General features: G+C 37.6%; 1 protein-coding gene across 1 annotated transcript; it reads right to left on the bottom strand.

Annotated features, from left to right (window-relative positions):
- Positions 1 to 300: 300 nt before the first annotated feature.
- N4BP1 (NEDD4 binding protein 1) lies at positions 301 to 19,451 on the bottom strand. The gene is made up of 7 exons (XM_074913388.1): positions 19,118 to 19,451; positions 14,482 to 16,253; positions 7,196 to 7,326; positions 6,654 to 6,750; positions 4,790 to 4,897; positions 3,091 to 3,198; positions 301 to 1,159 (listed from the first exon to the last, which is right to left on the bottom strand). The coding sequence occupies exons 1-7, from the start codon at positions 19,367 to 19,369 to the stop codon at positions 841 to 843; spliced, it is 2,787 nt and encodes a 928-aa protein (XP_074769489.1). The 5' UTR covers positions 19,370 to 19,451; the 3' UTR covers positions 301 to 840.
- Between the last annotated feature and the right edge of the window lie 818 nt (positions 19,452 to 20,269).

Below are 20,269 nucleotides of genomic sequence, written 5' to 3'. Positions count from 1 at the left end.
TATAAAATTTTATCCGTAACACTCTTACAGTTACTGTTACCTGTCTTGCATTTTATCTTTATATAAGAACAAACACTTCAGGGTATGTCAGAAGCCTTCCTATTATTATCACAAATCAACAGATGCATAACGCCACCTTGTGACAGTACTTCAACAATACACCGAACATCCACTGCTCCCATACAGGGACCTTCAAACTGCTGTCCATAGACCCTTAGGAGTATAGCCTATTTCCAAAATCCACAGTGCAGGCTTAAGGAAAGCAGGTTCACGTACACACTACGCAGAAGTCGTCATATCTGCAAATATTAAAAGGGTCTGTTTTATTTCCATGGACAAATATTTCAAAGTTTGTAAGTGAAGGAGATACCAGTACAGCATCAGTTTTCTAAGAATATCTATACCTTGGATACAAACACCAACAATATCCAACAGGTGCATGATTTATATTTTCCCGATGCACACATAACATACTATATCTGAAGCTGTAAGAGTCACTTTTAAGCCTCTGACAGGATCTTTCCCTTTTGAGGAAAGGAGGATTTAAAAACTGCTAACACTATTTAAAGTGATAGCAGTTCTTTTATAAGCAATTCAAGTGAAGCAGAAAATTTGTTTTTTTCATAGAAAATATTACTACAAATCTGTAGTAGCAGCAGTTTTAATTTACCAAAACCTGGCATCTATTAGCAACAGAACATACACAAAAAATATCTTTTTTTATACAAATAAAATTATGTTTTGAATATTCACAGAGTAACATAACAGAACAACATTTTTCTTCACATTGATATTCAAAGTTAGTCAGATCAGTTGTGATATAAAACGTCTATACAACATTCAGTCAAGCACCATGGCAGACAGTGCATTAAGATCTCTCATGAATGGATGATCAGCTAGTATTTGATCAATCTTCTGTCTTTGCTCAAAATCAGGAAAAATTTTTATCAGGGCTTCTCTTAGTTGTACTGTTTCTGTGGCAGACCTCTGTGGTGGAGATGCCAGACAAGCCTGTATGTTTCCTTCTGGCGGAAGCCATGTGGATGAATGATCACCATGTACTCTGTTTTTAGGCTGTCGACTGCTACTGGTTGGTTTGGGTGTCTCAGAAGAATATTGCCCACTGCTCTGTAAAGCCTTTTGTGCGGAACGAAAATCTCTACGGAACAACAAAAAAATTCTGATTAAATTAAGGTAAAGGAGATGCTAGCTGTCTCTGTGCAAACACAGAAAAGAAAAATGTGTGTAACTCCAATACCTCACTGCTGCTCAGCTAGTTACTGATTGAAATCAAATGATATGCGCTTTTTCAAAGTGAAACAAAACAGTAGGTGTTACAGTTTTCAATCTGAATCTGGCATGACTTACAACATAATAATGAGTGTTATCTAGGACTAGTTCCAATACACTGTGAGTACTTTACTTGACAGAATACAGCAATGGTCAAAGCTTATTTTATGGAGTATCAACATCAGTATTTTTGAGCTAAATGGATAAAAAGATACATTGAACACATGTACATTGACTCAGCACATGTGAAAATACTGACAGACTGAAGGAGCGTCCAGATGCTCTGCGAGACTACACCTCTGATTTTGCTCATGACTGTTCCCTGTGCTCACAGTTAGATCAAGACCTTGTATGATTTCTTTAACAGGGCAATTAAGTTTTTCAGCAATTTCAGGATCTGAATAGACTTCCTTAATTATTTAGATTTCATTCAGACTTTGAAAAGTTGTTGCTACTCTAAACTGCTAGTACTAGAAGATTTAGGGCCAAGTCTACTGCAGATGCCACCAGGTAACATAGAAATGTGAACTGGAACTCATGTTACAGTCTCATTTCCACCACCAAGGGAAACAGTATCTAAATTACAGAGCTCTATTTTAAAAGCATTTAGGTTGTAACACCTCCCATTACTCAACATGGAAAGGCTATGTAATTGCTCAAGATCATTAGTTTCTGATCTTATTCCTGGTGCCATTTATGCTTTCTGCATCATTTAACTCAAGTAGAAAAGTCTCAGGGAAGGAACAAAATTAACTCTTTACACTGGCACCTTTTCATTGTCTTAAAAAACCCCACCACCCCACCCACAAAAACCAAAGCCTAGTTTCAGTTAAAAGTTTACAGACAGGAAAACAAGCTCTTCTAGAGTCTTCTTCCATTTCTACAATCATCACAGTTACCTCTCAGAACACACTCTGTTTTCACTTTATTTTTCCAGGACACAGGCAGCTAAAACAGTGTTGCAAATTACAACTCATAAGGGTTTTATATTAAAGTTCAAATACTTTCTTAGCATTTCCTACTGGAGTTCTAGAACTGCACTTGCTTTTTTCTTGTCCATATTACATGCTTATTTTCAAATCAACCTGACACCTTCTGGTTCATACATGTCTCACTTTCCTCAATTGTTTACAATAGCTGAGATTCCTGCTTGTTCTTCCTATTAATCCTTAATTAGAGTTTGGCTTTTGTATTGCTGGTTTTTAACTACCTCACTTGTTTCTAAAAGCTCTCTCAATACTCCTCACTATCATTAGCACTTATAATTCCTAAAATGGTGAAAGAAGAACAAAGAGCAGCTTATTTTCCTGTGCAAAAGAGCAAACCTATTCTCTCAAGTCTTGGTAGCTAATGCAAAGCAAAAAAGCACAGTGATCTTACAGGAATAATCTACTGTCCCACTAGGAATAAGTGATCAACCAAGATGTTTTAAATAACATCACTGTAATTAACAGTGTACCAGGCTACCACAGACCCAAAGCACTGGCAGCTTTGTGTGATGACAACAGTTTGGATCACCTTTGCATGAAAAAGCCACCACAATTAAATCTCAGAGGAAGTTATTGTCTTCTTATCTTAATTCTGAGATGTTGATTAGATGCAAATGTCACCAGCACTTTCTGATAAGACTGAAACAATAGGAAAAACGGTTTTGTTACTACATCCTACAGTGTGCTTGTTTAATTTCACCGTACCTTTACTATACAGATCTAAAAAGGTGTTCAAGTGAACCACGAAAACAGTTTATTTCAAATGTGAAATCATAACTATCTCAAACAAAAGTGAAAACAGTGCTCATACCTAGAAGAGCCATCACTTCGAAGGAAGTCATCTAATCTAGGTCCATTTCTTCCCAGAGGATCATCAGGAACCATAAATATGTCACCAGCAAAAGTGTACTGGAGCAACCTGCAAAGGATTTCTTTCAGTATTATTTACTAACAATGTAATAAATACACCGTTGATGCCCTTCACCTCTGTACCACAGGACAAGTTGCCTTAGAGCAGACACTTCACACCACATCGGGAGTGGTTTGAGGCTTAACTAGTAACCCATTTTAGATACAACCAGCATTCACTGTCAAAAATTTTAATGGAAGCTTCTGTGAACTGTTCCCATTACATTGCAGAACAATGAGGGGTTTTGGTTTGTCTGTTGGGGTTTTTTTTTGTTTGGTCTTTTTTTTTGGTTTGGTTTTTTGTTTGTTTGGTTTGGGGTTGAGACCACAGTGGAATTTTCTATGTGATTAGAGATTTTCCGGTTGTTCAAATTCCCCTTCCTTGTAACAATCTTCAACCACATAGCTAAAATGCATATATTATCAGAAAAGTCACAGAACTAGCAAACATAGCATTAGCTGTTCACAGTTAAGACACGAAGAAGCATTTTTTTAAATAATTTTGGGATGGGGGAAATCTGCATTTAAGGAAAACAGTTCAATTAAAATTTGTCTGTGAAGAGAGAATTTTGTATAGTGGAATTTCCCCAGAAGTAAAACTAACAGCAGAATAGCAGAGTTAACACATGCTCTTAAAATGACTTAGAATGACATGCTAAGTATTCTTGCTGAAGTTCTGTAGGAGGACAGAACCTGACTTGGGTAGAATACACTCAAGAAATAGTGTAAATACCTACATGGTTAGTCAACATCAATTCTATGTTCTTCCATCTATACTTTGAGAATCCAGGACAGTTTTCAATTATTTATTCCATTAGAGCTATACAGACCCCTGACAGTGTATGTATCCTCAGAAGATGTCGGGGAGACTGAGGGATTAGTGGGAAATTTGGCCAACAGAAGATCGTACCTTAATAGTAAAATGACCTGATTTAACTGGAGAGGGAAAAAAACCCAACCAAACAAAGAGACAAACAAACAACAACAAAAAAGAAGCCAGCTGCGCAAGAGAAAATATAATTCACAGAGAATCCACAAGCTGAAGCATGGATATTTGATAGCCAAGTGAACTCATCTAAACCCAAAGGACACTCAACAATTGCAGGGAAATGGCTATAGGGATATGTTGCAAGTGCTCATTATTTTGTTTAGTTATGTTGATTTGTTGTTTACTACAGTTAAGGGTGATTGATTCTGAAATCTCAGAAGTGACACTGTATGTCTTCATCAGCATATCTCCTTGAAGAAATGAAATGTAAAACCAGACAGCCTGTGAAAATGGACTGCAAAGCGTATACTCGAGCAGGATCTAACACTGAGCTTCAGAAGTGACATAGCTTGGCTGCTACACCAAGCTCCTATTTATGTGAGCAATTGACTGATGTATATTAGAGAATATATAAATAATAGGGACATTAGACTACTCAGCACACTATTATAAGGCCATGAATCAAAATCGGTGAAACAGATAGTACTTTGTTGGGTTCTACTAGAATTGCATAACAGATTAATTAAAAATAAAAAATTCCACATGAAAGAGGAGTGCCTACAACTGTAAGGACAGACATCCTTTTAAGCTTTCATAGAAATTGAGTAATTACCTTTTTTGAATAATTTCTCTCCAGGCAAGTGATTCTGTCACAAATTCTCTGAAGTTATCATTAGTCACAATAACACCTCCAGTTTTATCAGCAAGCTCTAATAAAAACCTGTAAAATTAATTTTAAAGACTGTTAAAGATAGTCTGGTTTGCTGAAAAACATCCGAAGATCTAGAAAACTAAACATTTCAACATCCAAGAGTAATCTACTTGCATGAAAACAAGCACTTTGTTTACCAGGAAATTGCTGTTTTGACCCATCATATAACTTTAATTAATGTTTTAGGTAGCATGCATTTATTTGGTGCAGCAGAGGCTTCATGGGAGGCTTTTCCATAAAAAACCCCACAAGCAAAATCCCCCAAACCCATGGAACTATCAGATTCTAAATATTAGTAAATTTTTACAAACTTTTACAAAAGAATACTGTATTTATTACACATTCCAACACAAACTTTTTCATATGCTTTTTTGCTCAGCATTAATGTTTGTGTCTGCAAGGCAGCGTTATATATGTTAGTTTGCTCTGTCAACACTTGCTAACGAAGAGTGCTCCCACCCTTTTGCTCTTAAATGAATTGTGACAAAAGGTAACTCTGATTTATTAAGAAAATACCATGGGGGTTTTTACCTATCCAAAACCAAGTTTTTTAAATTTGAAACTATTTTAGCAAAAAGATAATGGACGGTGTCCTTTTAAAGAAAAGCGTACACTTTCGACAAAAGTGCAGTTATAGCACAATAGTCATTTCCACAGTAATCTCAACTGTAAATACTGCACCTACATAGCATTTTATATGAAATGCTAGGTGTATATAGAAGTATGTGTGTAAAAAACTCCAGCTTGGCTGCCTTGTACTTTTTTTTTTTTTTTCTATAAATTATTGAAGAGATCAGAGTTGCTATATTTTAACAAGGAAGATAAATTAAGTGCACTCTATGAATCTTTTGCATGTCGAGTTTTGCAATCGGGTACCTGACTGTGCAATCTAACAAAAATAGGCATGCACATGATACAAAAACTTGACAATTTTCTAGTCAAAAAAATGGAGCCAGAATGATTATTAGTAGGAAGAAGCTGAAATCCAGTGAACTGTAGCTAGCCACAAAACACAATTTCAAAGCTGCAAACTGCTCATCCATGCAGAGTTAGGAAAGCTGGTTATGGAAAAAAAACCCTTAAGCAGCATGAACTTTTAACTGTGTCTCAAGACTGGGAAAATTTGGCAACAGCAATGCAAGCACTAGGAAACTCCCCTCCAATGCCCAACAAAAAAACCCTAAAGCTTTCTTCTGTTGTCTTGTTCACTGAAAGATGATGGCTGAATTCTGAAGTTGTACTTTGGTGCTCAAGCTAACTTGGAAATTTACTAGCCAAACACACTGCTCCAAATACACATCTGTGTCTGTATGCCACAAAGGCATCAAGAAAAAAAAAAAAAAAAGTAACAAAATAGCACCTAATCATTAGCTGATTTAGCTAGTGCTCCCCAGACATAATTCAGGGACAGACTGATGATCAGGAAAGCATAAAAATATTACTAGAAGACTAATCTCTTCCTCAATGCAAGTGATGACATTTGAAATGGATTAACTTTTTTTTTTTTTTCTTCTCTTAGGACTGCCACCAAAATTCATAATTTTCCATGAATTTCAGAAAACAGCATGTACATTGTTAGAAAATTACATATACAATGTTTCTCAGGACAGTAAAATAACATAACAGATGTGGAGCCCAGTTAAGTTGGATGCACAGCTCTGTCTAGACAGGCTGAAGAACTAGTTAATACAACTGCTCATGAAGCGTTAAGCTTTTACAATCATTAGATGTTTAAAAATACTTTAAAACTATGTATATTCCATACCTGTCCTCATGAGCAGCAATTCTTGCTCCTAAAACCATCCTTGCAGGTGTACAAGACAATATTCCAACATCCTCGAGCTGTGTTAAGAAATCCTGCTCTGTTAAAACATGAAACAACTGCTCTTAAAAACAAAAGCTTTCTTCTAGGCTATTTATAGATTTAACAATTGGTCTGAGGTATAATTAGCAGAGAAGATGGGCTATTTTTGTACCTATTAATCTAGAAAAACGACATATAGATGGCTGAATAATTCTAATATTATAAAAATGGGGAGGAAGAGGTTGAAACTAGAAGTTAAAGAGCAAACAAAACCCAAACCAAACAAAAAGGCCTCACCTTACGGCAGATCAGTTAGCCTAAAGAGCACTTCAGAGTGTCTCACACTGTACATGGGAACCCAATTACTCATGCTGAGCAGCCAGACTGCTCATGCTTAACATTTTATGAAGTATTCCTCCTCCATTCATTCTTCACAGAAGTATCCAAAGAGATAGTTACAGTATAGTTTAATAAAGAAAACATTAGGAAATTATTTCCCTCACCTGTAATGTAAGGATGACGTTTCTTTCTCCACTGTGGAACAAATACAGTAATCTCTCTGTGACCACGCTTCCAAAAGTAGTCAACAGCTATTGCAATTCCTCGACAAGAAAAGAACTTCCTTAAACCATGACTGGGGGTGAAAGAAAATAGAAGGAAGATTAAATGCACTAGAGTTTTACTACTGTGAATATAAAGAAATCAGAACAAAACTTGGCAGTGAACCTGGAAGTTACACATACAGCCTCACCAAAACAAAAGGTAGATGGATGTTACAGATGAGGAATCTTATAAATGGAAAGAAATCTTCTGCAAAAGAAGGGAATAGAAACATCACTTTGCAACTTTATAGCTCAGTCTCCCTTCAGTTTTGTGGGCGCAATGGTATTTGAGTAATCAGAAGTGGGTTTAGCTTTAAAAGAGGACAATAGCGATGGTTTCTGAAATCTATTGATTATAGATTAAAATGATCTTAATCCAATATTGTGGTAGTTCCAAACACAGTCCCACTACCAAACAGATCACTTTTGGTTCAACTGGTTTCCAAGGATTACCTCTGAAAAGTATTCTGATAATCTAAGGTATTAGGACTCCTCCTCCTTCATTTCAATAATCTGAGCTACAATTTTCAAGAAAATAATGAAATTTCTTTGAAGAAAGTTTTTCAAAATACTGTATTTTAGTGGTAATTTTTTTCCCCCATTTAAAAATACAGGATGTTAATCACCTGTTTTTGCAACTCAGTTAAATAACTTCCCAGAAAAATCAGCAAGTGCTTAATGTGAGTGATACAGACATTGCAGCTGATGACCTTGTGAGGTCCCTCCCAAACTGAATTATCTCAATGATCCTATATGCCCATTTAACACAGGCCAGGAAGTCCTGTCTAACCAGATTCTGGGAACTGAGGTTCAGGAGAATAATGGAAGAAGAATCTTAAAATAAATCACAGCAGACATAAATAAATAAATAAATAATTTCATACAAAACACATATTAGCACCTTACATAAGACTAATTCCAGTTTTCATTCAGAAGCTTCTTCACATTTTCATGGATTAAAGTCTACACTTAGACACAACAAAGATATACTTAGAAAAGACACAATGATTTAGAACTGAGGGCACAAACAGGCAAAGCATTTCTTTCAAAGTAGTACATATTTTATGTATTGAGTTAGATGTTAAGTCACTACGAAGTGCTTTCATAACAATAAGTGACAAAATGGTATTTGTATTTTAAAACACTCTCCTAGTTAACGTGCAGTTGTGTATTGCAAGCCTAATAGTAAGCCTTATTAGTTTTGAATGAAATCTTGTTCTTAAACCCCTAGTTGAACCTACCAGGAAATCTTCTGAAAAGAAAGTTCTTTAAAACATCTCCATAGAAATATTTTACAGTGTAACTCAGCCTTTAGTGGCATTCATGTATCCTTTTCCAATTTTGTAAACTCATTTAAAAATAAATGTATCAAAATATAAATTTATTAAGGTTCTCTGAATTGAAAATTAATGTTTTATGTAGAAGGGCAGAAAAATGAGTAAGCTACACCTGAACTGTATAAAAGCCAAAAAGTCTGACATTAACAGAGCTTCTAGAAGAAAAAAAATCCTATGCCACATTTGCCCTAATAAAATTGTTCTTGATATCAAGAGCAGTCAAATAAAGGAATGCAATTGTCACAGAAGAGTTACCCCTCATAAACCTTCTAGGTCATAAACTTAAAAAGCAAAAAAAAAAGCAGTCATCATCTCCCCATTTTAAATGAGATATCCTATTCAATAAACTAGAAAACTATGTTAAATACTTTTCACTGTGTTAATAGCTCTCAACTGAACTTCAAGAGATGCAGAGGTCTCAATGTTCACGTTGAAAATTATGCCTTCTCTATTTGTCTAATCTCATTTTTTATAGCTTTAAACCTGCTGAACTACACAGAGTACTCCGGTTTTTAAAATGCTTTGAAGCCTAGAACAGCAGCTCTTGATTTGTCCTGTATGATCACAAACTCCAGCTCTGCAGCAACTTAAAACAACAAAAAAAGTCATACAAATAGAAGCAATATATTCAACTTTATCAAATAACATGGGGAATTAAGGTGAGCTATGAGTAAATATGCCACTGCTAGATAAACAGAAATATGAAATGCTTTATTTAATCTTGGTAAACATCTGAAGGACAGCAAATTACCACAGCAAGGTGGTCCTTTCAAGATATCCATCTCAACGACTGCATGTTTCCCAACTGCCATTATAAATATTGGTTTTGACTGTCCCAGTTCTTTAAAAAAAAACTGTGAAGACCCTACAAAGGTATTTCTTAAGTTAAACAATATGATCATAAGCAGTACAAAGCATCAAACAGCAGGCTGCTCTCTAGGACATGTAACATTTTCTGTTTGGTTTTGTAACTAAATTAAGGAAAGTACATGTCATTATTTACAAACAATTCTAGCAAAATATAATTCTATCCCACTATTCTTTTATTCTGAGTTTCTTCCACATTTTAATAAAATTTAAAATTACACGACAACAGTCTGGATATTTCACTCTGCCCTGAAAGGCCTGTTTTCAGTACATAGAAAGAGGCAATTTTTAAAAATACTTGTTAGCGTCTAGAATAAACTCTGGGCTTTCTCTCACTCAAATACACTGAAAGTACAGCCAGCACTAACATATCAACACGACATTTTTACTAGACTGCACATGTTAAGAGGAAAAATTTTTCACCCTCTTGCAGTCTCCAGACTTAAGACACAAGGCATGTACTAATTCAGAAGTCCATTTAGCCTTAGTCCAAGCATGAGAGCAATGCTTTAATTAACCCCCTGGACCCAAACACATGACACTCATGTCAAAAAAGAAAAATAACCCAACATCGGCATGGAAGCAGTTATCCATAACCTCAAGGTACCAAGAAGTAAAACTGAAAACAATTAAAAGCAAAAGTGAAAACAATTCTCTACTTTCTAAGATCTAAGAAAATAACAAGGCTTTATTTAGTCAGAAGGAAGCTGCAGAAGACCTACATTAAAAAAAAACCCAGGCCCCCATGCACTGATTATTTACCAGGACATTTAAATACCTTGATGGTTCTGCTATTTTGATGCAGTTCTCTGTCCTTTGCTTTTCATTTTGCTGAGCAGCAGGCAGCAGATGTTGTATAACCATATTTGAGGACTGTATGTCAACAGTATCCAGCTACTATGCCCTGTTCTAATGTGCGGTGTGTGCACTCCAGCTGGGGGTGCATGAAGGAAATATCAGAACACCAGTAATGCACCTATATTGTCCAAATATATATATATATATATATATATGCATGGGGTGCATGCTCAAAGATTTTTTTACTGATAGAGGTGCTCAGTCAAAAAAAGGTAGGAGACCACTGCCTACAGTGGTCTCACAGCCACTGGAGAGAGAAGCAGATGTCTATTCACCACCTTTTCATTAACTGGTTTCAGATGTATTTGGTTGTTCTTAAAAAAAAAAAAAAAAAAAAAGAGATACAAAACCTCATAGATTAAATATACAGATGAAAAAAACCTCTTCATATTAAAAAAAATTAGACAAAGAGGATGTGGCGTATTTGTTATTTTCTATATGACTCCAACATTTTGCATTTCTCTTCCACTAATATATGTTTGGGAAATAATTTAAAAAGTTCAAGGTAGCTTATGACTCAGTTGTGACTTGCACTCTTACATCACTATTTTCTAAGTAACAGTCTGAACAATGAAGAAATGTTTGCTTTAAAAAGTATTTACTATAACAATACACTGTACTTGAATTAAAGCAGTGTCAGGAGTTATGGATCATGTCAGGTTTCCCATTTAAAGTTAGCAAGACTATAAAAATGACAGAAAACCTTAATCTATGAATTCAATTAATTCTCCAGTGATTGACCTGAAACATTTTACTGTTGTCAGTCATAAGGGATGAGCTCTGGACTCTCTAACCTGAGGAGATCACTTTATAAGGATGATCACCTTCTTCAATTAATGATCACATGGTAGGAGAGGTTGTGCATTAAGAAATCTTCTGACACTCCTTCTCATAAACAGAACAAATAACTTAGATTTACTTTCGGTTCCTTGTCTGTGCTAGAGGGCCTTTATGGACTAACTGCAAACATTTCTGTATTTCTAGGTCCTTGGTTCTTAAACTGTATTTGAAGCTAGTAATCTTAAAAAAATGTATGTTTTGTTCTGAATGGGGAAAAAGAGTGACCTAGCAAGAACATGTGCAAATAATTAAGAGGCCTGTCAAAAAAAACAGGCAGTGAGATATATTTTTAAATGAATTAAGTTTAAAACATCATCAGAAATATTTCTGAATGAACTATACATCTAGAAATTTCAAGGTGTCATCTGGTAGTTTATGTAAGTTATCTGCAAATACTAAGGTATCAAAATAGAAATCATCAGGCTAGGACTGTACATAAATGGAAGAAGTTAAGATTGATTCCCTAATTTGCTAAAATAATATTAACAGTTCTACTAGCACTTCACAAAAATAAGAATATAATTTATTATTTCTGTTCTCAAGCAAAATTCATACATATTATGGAGAAAAGGGAGTTACAAGTATTTATTATCCCTCACAATTAAAAACATTTTGCTATTCCATGATTTTGATGAAATGTTTAGGAGCTAAAGCAGATCCTTCATAACCACAAAAGAAGAGAATCTAAGGCCATCTATAGCTATCTCTGTGAAACTAGAAGCAGATATCCATTTTTTTCCCCATTAACACAACTGTGTGTACATGCACATGCAGACCTGTGTTTATATAGTTACTTTTGGGAAACTGTACCAGCTGTTAACTGTCTGAAACATTAAATTCATTTTATGACAGACTTCAACATTATTTTCTTACAGTAATTAACACTATTTTATTTTTTTTCCTGGAAAAGTTTATTTTTGCTTCCCTAAACAGCATTTAAGCCCATTCTTTTGGGAAGCCTCTTTCATCTAATAGCTGGAAGTAGGTGACATACGATACATGCATCTTAGCCAGTCAGATGTGTTCCTCTCAGCCTAAGAACATCCTACAGAAATCATGGGATCACTGGTAGTACTCTGGCCTGTTCTTAGAAAATATCCTATTCAAGAATTAGTTACATCTAAATACAAGATAATATAGCTGATAGGAGGCACTTCAGGATTTCCACTAAGATTGAAATCTGTATTTTAAAATAAAAAAGAAAATAAACACTTAAAGAGCTTCATCTTTTTCCACTTTCTCTAGGGATACATATGATCTTTCTCAGAATTACTATTGTTTTGCTTAAAGTACTCCATTTTGGTTCTGGCAGCGCAGTATCAGAATGAAAACTAATTCCTGGGTTTATGCATGTTCAGCAGAGGAACACTGCATGCACCGAAAATCTTAAATAGGAAGTTCTCATAGTAGGTTTACTCTTCCTTATTCTTACATTCACCAGTGGAGCAGGAGAACAGTCAGTTTGTTCTTAAAAACGACCACTTCCTCATTAAGAAGAAATACTGCATTTGTCATTGCTCATTTTCATATTCCAGAACTACAAAAAAGCCCCATAGCAAACACTGACAAAACCTTTAGATATGTGCTCGCCAAAATTACTTAGTATAAAAAGAACAAATCCAAATCTCTTCTTGACTAAAGAACAGCATAAATTCAAGGATAGTTTTAAAGAGACAAATGTTAAAATAAGCAAGTTAAGCACAAAATTTTAAAGAGACACAGGTTATGACTATTTTTGCTATTCCAGTTAGTCAAAACAAACTTTAAAAAAAAAAGAAAAAAAAATGAAAATTGTAACTGGCAATGCCCTCCAAAGTTGTCTACAAAGGAAAGATTGAAAGAAAAAAAGAAGGAATTAAAAGATATTTACAGTAACTGAAAATTCCTGTATCAGTCAAAGAAAGGAATTTCTTGATCTTCTCAGTATTAACTGTGTCCATTTCATAAAGTTCATTTGCATGATGCCTTCTCAGCCAATCTATTAAAATCATCCAACAGCCCTAGATTTGCCTACTATCATTTGCATATATTTTTAGTATCAGGAGGAACAGGAGACAAGATGTGTGCACACATACACATGGTTTCCTGTCCTGCAAGTTCTATGGAGGGGGATGGAATTTTTGTTATATGCCTACATTTGTAAAAAGTAACAGGACCCAAGCACTAATACGTAATTTTGTTAAAGGACAAATATGTTACTACTATATAAGAACCTCCACTTCAAAATTACAAGACGGCAAGAGCAAAAGTAAAAAAACAAAACACTTTACTCTTAAATTGATAACTCTTTTTCTTTGTTAGGTGCATCCAAAGCAAATTAAGTTTCTTGCATAAAATCGCTTCCAACAGAGCAGAGCTCACTGAAATTACTTCTAAGCGTTACATTGAGCTGGAGCACTGATCATTCAAATTAGGTTGCTCTGAAATGGCACAAATCACGCTTCAAATCCGATGACTGCCTAGTAAGAAATGATGTAGATTTAATTCACTTTTCATTTTGAAACATTTTGTTATCAAAAAGGATCTCATCTACCTCTAACATAAATCTAGTTTCAGTTTTCATTGCCTATTCTGTTCAAGTTTTTTCTTGATTATTTTAGTATTTGGGCTCCGTAAATCTGAGCTGCCCATTGTTACAAATTCACAAATTTCTACCAGAGCAGGAAAGCTAAGTCTTAAATGGCTTTACAGAAAATATTTTCCAGAGTATTGCAATTACCAGACAATTTTTAAGTCAAAATCACGGATTTTTCTTATTCTGTTTTAATTGGTTATTGCAGTTGTTCAACTCCAGACTATGTATTTTTTTTAAAAGCAAAAAGTAAATTCTACAAGTTCTGTGATAAAATATCCCACAACCACACAGTTCTAGCTGGATTTGTGTACCGAAGTGTCATACAGTGTAACTGCTAAAAAATTCTGAATTTACTTCTATGTACACATTTCCTTCTAAGTTTCAACAAAGAATAACATCTCCAAACAAATCAGCCATAAAAGTGAATGCTGTCACTAAGTGAAGAATAGAAATTATCAAAATTGCTATGTGCTGGAAATTAAAATGGCTACTGTCAATCTCACGTAATTTTTCCTTATGAAGCTTTACCATAACTTACCACTGCAGCCATTACCAGTAGCTGAAAAACCTTGCTGTGTACATGGACTGTTGGTCACCAAAAAGCTAGCCAGCAAAAACTTCGCACTTGCGCAGCAACCTCTCAGTCCCCATCTCATTTGGAAGTTCATTGAACTTTTAATAAAAACACAGCTGAAAAGAACAATACTTACGAAATTGCAACATTGCTTCCATCAATAATGATGTGTTTCAAATATGGTTTCCCAGGTTCATTTTTCAACTCCAGTTTGTATGGCTTTTTCAGAGATTCTAAAAATCTTTGAACTCCAGTAACTGAAGGATCAGGGTGATGTCTGCGTGGTCCCACTGTCTCTCCATCAGAATTTGAAGGACATATTTGTGAAGACAATGCCTGGTCTGGGATAGGATTTGAAGAATTTGAGGTTTGGGAGAGGTGTTGATCGAGAGATCTCGCTTGAGAAGAGCTGCAGTGTCCTAATTGGTCCTCAAAACCAGAATGACTATTCTGTTCAGTTGAGGGCCCTACAAGTCTTTGCTGAACTGCAGTTTTAGTCTTAGTTGAGACACACTTCACATCTGAGCTCCCTCTGGCTACAAAATCAACATCTTTTAGAGCACCAGTTTGTGCAGTGCTCAAAGTTACACTACCATCAGTTTCTGTATCACTTGACCTTGAACTGTGATTCCTACCAGGGCAGTAAATGTCTCTCTGTTTACAGCATATAGCTGAATTTTTACTGGAAGGAGAAGCAGGTTTGCATACCGACATATGCATTTTCTCTTCTGCATCAACTTGCATGCTTAGTGAATCTCTTATTTCATGATACTCATTTTTTGTCTCCTTTGAAGTATGGCTGGATTTAAGTGGAGTTTTATTGCTAGAAATGCCTTTGTCTTCTAGCTTTTGTGAATTATTTGCATTACTTCCTAAAGGAGGATTGATAGTTCTAGGCTTTTGAGATGACTGTTCATGTTCTTCCTGAAATTTTAAGTTTTCCTTTTCAATTTCTTCTAGCAACGTTAATGGTTCCACAGATTGCCCTAGGATACCAATAACTTTTTCTACAATATTTTGGGAATATCCCATTGTTCTGAAAAAGTTCACAAGAATCTTATATTCCATTTCCTCACTGATATCATCACCTTCTTTAAGGCAGTATCTGGGATAATCTGAATCACTGCAGCTATCCGAAAGCAGATCAATAACTGCATTGCTATCTGAAGGATTACTGTATGAAGCAGATTTCACTTCCTGATCATTCTCCAAAGAGAACTGCTTTTTAGGGAGCCTTTCCTCATCATCAGAAGATCTTCTTTTACATGATAGCCTTTCTTTAGGCACCACTGTCTCTAACAGAGGCACATTTTTTATGGGAACAAAACTTGTTTCAGGAGCATCAGAAAACACAGTGTCCATTTGCTTTGTAAGCTCAGTTACAGGTGTCCCAGCACTGTTCCTTGCTTCATCACCACCTGTTTTTCCATCTCTGTTTGTAATGGTTATTTGGGAGGCTTCATTCTGTAAAAGCTCTGTTGGGCTTTCAGAACCTGTAAGATCTATGATATCACTCTTCACTTCACAACATTCAGTTTGTGTGAGAGCCAGGAGTTCTCTTTTTAGTGAGCTAGGCAAAATTAGTAAATCCATTGTATATTTATCTGCATGTGCTTCCACAAATTGTCTGAATTGCTTTTTAATGTCTGATTCATTATCACTTAATAAGCTTTCATTATTCTCAAAAAGCTTCACAAACTGCTGAACATGACTTTGAGCCATAACAACAGCTTCTGCACCCCCCTTAATATTGAGCAATCCTATTTCCAGCACTGTTATATCAGCACAGGTATCCTGAATAAGACTGTTGAGGAACAGGCTCTGTGCACCAACAAAGATGCAGTGCATGTCCTTTGGGTAGTACTCCTTTTCTTCTAGCTCAGGTTCACAAAGTCCCTTAATGTACTCCTAGAAGGAGAAAAGACAGCAGAGTGAGTATTTGTGAAAAGCTAATATATAAAGTTGGTTTTGGTAAGGTCAGTAATGGATAAGTACATTAGAAAATAAAACCAACTTAGCATAAGAAATGTGAGAAAATAAATACTGCCAGTAAACAGGATAAAAGATAAAATACAGATATCTGAAATTATTTTCAAAAATATCTCATAGAAGGCTTTCTTTTATATCCTATTGTTTATAAATAAATTTACATGAAGCTGATTAGTAACAGTATTTAAATTGTAGCTCAAACAGTTTAAAAGACAAATCCGAAGAGGTTTATTTTCCCATCCCCATTCTTTGGTCAAAGACAACAATGCTTCATGAACTTTCTACAGAAAATTTCCCAAGGTTCAATAGCAGGAACTAACCTATATTTGTAAGCTGTTATTAAGTCTAACTTATTCTATACTTACTACTCATGAATCAAGGACATGGCATGGCACAATGTAACCAGTAGCCGCACTAGTATCCACTAAAAGATACTCCATAGAAAAAAGATATGCTAAAACCAAATTAATAACAAAAGCACTATCTGGACTCAGAGAGGTTCCCTTATTAACCAAATAAAACACTTGTATTTTAAAGCTACAACTGCCAGAGCACCTACTTACAATGGGTATATAACACCAAAGAAAATTACACTCAAAAAACTCAACAGCAAGCCAGCTTTCAACAACAGGCTTCAAAACACAGTATTCTGAAAAAGCAGATGATACTGACAAATGACAGAAAACTCCAGGCTCCAGATAGTTCTGTATTTCAGAAGTTCAGGTTTTTAACAGATCTTTTAAAAAAGTAATTAGAAAATCCCATTGCTATTTCTGCCACCCAGAAGTTACTACGGGTAAATTCAGTACACTACCTTGTTTTAAATATGTCAGAGTTCAGAACTCCATGAATACAGTATACTATTTCTTCTTTTAGGTAGCATTATTTTTCCCAAACTGTTTCTTTCCGTGCTTAAAATTCTGTGGTGTAGTGAAGCCAGTTTCTAAGCTGCAGTCATTGTATTTGCAGGCTCCCGAGTATACCAAATATTTCTATCTACGTTTACTCTCGGAAATCAAACTTATCTTTTAAATGGAACTGAAAACCAATACAAGATAACGAATAACATAACACCGCTTCCTATCATCTCAAGTTCACCACAGTATCAAGGCAGGCTGCTTCAAGACCATATTAGCCCAAAGTGCTTCTGCAACAAAATCCACAGGATTACTTCTCATGCCTTAGTCATCATATGACCACTTTTGCAGAGCAACAGGACAATAAGATAATTTTTTAAAAAAGATATTCAAAATCTGGGAAAGTTTTTTTTTAATATTCACTAAGCAGCACTGAAGAATGAATAAATTGTATGACTGATGAATTAAAACACAAACTGCTATCGCCAAACCTTTGGAGGGAAACAATAAAGATGCGCATAGGTTCCTATTTTCTAGCCAATAATCCCTCTAGATAGGGTCTGAAAACTGCTCTACATGTAAGGGAATTCAAGTCTCCCATACCCTTTAAAATATCTGGAATAGGAAACATTTTGTATATTATTAGGAAAAACAGCAATTAGAAAATGTAAATCTTGTACTGTTTGTTTCAGGCTTTAATTTTCTGGAAAAAAGGAAGTTGTACTGCAGCTGCCTGGAGAAGGAAGAATAGCTGTTTATACTACCTGTAACAGTTTCTGGAGTTTTGCAGCCCAAATATACAAGAAAATTGGTTTAGAGTCAATTTCAGAGTCAAATAATTCGAAACTCTCAACCTTCATAGTATTTTCCATTACACAGTTAAGGAATCAAGATTTAGAAAGTGGACTGCCAAGTCTGCGAGTGAAGTCACAAAATACATGCAAAGGATCTCCACTAATATTTAGGTGTATTTAAACAAGCAGTCACAAATGGCCACATATCGAGATTCCGGGTTTGAAAAGTACTTTTAGTCTAGCTCGGGGCACCCGACCATTCTCATCACGTGATTCAACCAGGACTATAGTTGCCCAGTCCACTATAAGGAATATTAATTTCTTCATTACTGCTGAGCCCCCCCCCAAGTTGGTTGTACCAGAGATTCAACAAAATAATTCTGGGAAGATAGTTCACAGCAAATAGTGTCCCAGTCAGACACGCCCAGCCCAGCCCAGCCCAGCTCTCTCTCTTTTAAGGTGTTTATGGTGCGTTAGGCAGCACTACCCGCTCCAGCGAGCAGCGGGGTGGTGCAGTCTCGACCTGCCAACTTCTACGCTAAGGAAAGATTAGCTCTGTTAAACTGTTAGTGAGAGCTTCGCTAGTAAGCTGCCAAATGCCACCGAATAAGCAATGTCTGTGAAGCAACGATGAAACATGGCAACATCCAAGCAAATCCAAGGAAATTCTTGCCTTCGGGAAGAAAAAGGAGAGCGACCCGTTTCAACCGTGCTTTAAAACAAAACGTGGCCCATTCTCCCAGGTGTTAAAACCCCTCACGCAGCTACAGGCAGACGGCAGTAACACTTCACAGCGAGATGACCGAAACGTTCTCTGCAATACCGATGAACTTTTCACTTCTCAGCTGAACTGTTTCTCTTTGTTCTCTACGTTTTATGTCAACACCACCGGAGACACCCTGGCACCTGGACCGCACCTCTTTGCCGAGGAAGCGCGGTTTCTGTTTCCTGGTGAAGCGCTGCCTTCTTCCCCACCCTTTCTTCTTCCCACCGGCACGCAGCGGCCCCGGGCCGTGCCCCGGCCGAGAGGGCTCTTCCGTACACAAACACGGCCCCGGTCTCCGTTCGGGCGACCGAGGCCTCAACGACGCGACCAGGCGGCGCCTCCCGCCCAGCCCCTTGCCCCCCGTACCTTGGCGCTGCGCACGGCCTTCCCGCCGCCCGCCAGCTGCACCCAGATCCTGGCGGCGGCGGGCGGCGGGCCCGGCGGCGGGATCGCGGGCCGCCAGTCCCCCTGCGCCCCCAGCACGGCCAGCCGCACCTCGAACAAGCCCTCGATGCGGCCCCGGTTGTCATCCAGGAGGCGGCTCTTCTCCGCAGGGACAGTGAACTCATCCATCCCCGGCCCCGGCTCGGAGCCGCGGGCTGCCCAGCGAGCCGCCATCAGCGCCGGCCGCGCCACCCCGCACTGTGGCCTCCCATCCCGCCGGGCCCCAGGACAACAACACGGGGAATCCCCGGGCTCCCTCCGCACGGCCCAGCGACGTCATCGGCCCGCGACGGGGCGGCACCACTGCCCTGCGCCGGGAGGCGGGGAGCGCCCCCCGCCGCCGCGCCGCCATCTTCAGCCTGCCTGCCCGCCTGCCTGCCTGCGGCGGAGCCCGAAGCCGGGCTGGAGGCCGAACCGCCCGCCGTGTCTGTTTTTCTTTAGCCCACAGTTCCTGATGGAGACCGGCGGGTGCTTGCGGTCGTGCCCCAGTGCTGTGAGAGGAGGCCGGCGGCTCCCCACAGCGCCCCGCACCATCCTCACCCAGCGGGCTCTGCCTGCCTCGCAGGCTTTGGGGAGGCACCTGCCCACCCGCGTAGGAAAGAAACCTTCCTCTTTCACAGTTTCACAGCCCAGAAGTTTGCTTTTAAGATACTGTTGGCACAGCCATGTTCTGGTATGGCCGTCTTGGATTTCATTAAAAAAAAGAAAGGCAAGTTTTATCCCTCGTGGTCGCAGGGAACAGAAGCGTAGCCCCAATCCCCGAATCCTTAGCTCTCACAGCTCGGAAAGCAGGTCACGTTTTTACTTAAAAAAAGTCTTAAAATGAGACGTGAAAGATAAGATTAGTCAAAAAGTAGCTCTGGGACTTCACTAGACTTTTGAGTGCCCCTAGCTGACAGTACTGACCAAGTGTTCTAAAAATAAATATCTTATTTTCATCTTCCCATCCTAGACCCAGGCAAATATCTTCCAAGATCCCCCTAGACTATGTGATTCCCACTTATTTTGTCCACCTCATTAGCATCACTGAGAAGTTAGGTTTTAGTAGCTGTTCTTTAAATAAAGGTTCCTAAG

Source organism: Athene noctua, chromosome 9 (genome assembly GCF_965140245.1).
Source record: "Athene noctua chromosome 9, bAthNoc1.hap1.1, whole genome shotgun sequence".
Classification (NCBI taxonomy): domain Eukaryota; kingdom Metazoa; phylum Chordata; class Aves; order Strigiformes; family Strigidae; genus Athene; species Athene noctua.
Note: the sequence above shows the minus strand (reverse complement) of the source record. Positions and strands in the feature narration are given on the sequence as shown.

Bases quoted from the DNA above. Each gene is read 5' to 3' on its own strand.
- N4BP1 (XM_074913388.1), bottom strand. From the start codon at position 19,369: ATGGCGGCTCGCTGGGCAGCCCGCGGCTCCGAGCCGGGGCCGGGGATG. The intron at 16,254-19,117 runs GTACGGGGGGCA...TTCTCCTTCTAG, and splicing joins AGGCCGTGCGCAGCGCCAAG to GAGTACATTAAGGGACTTTG. The intron at 1,160-3,090 runs GTATGAGCACTG...GTTGTTCCGTAG, and splicing joins CGAAGTGATGGCTCTTCTAG to AGATTTTCGTTCCGCACAAA.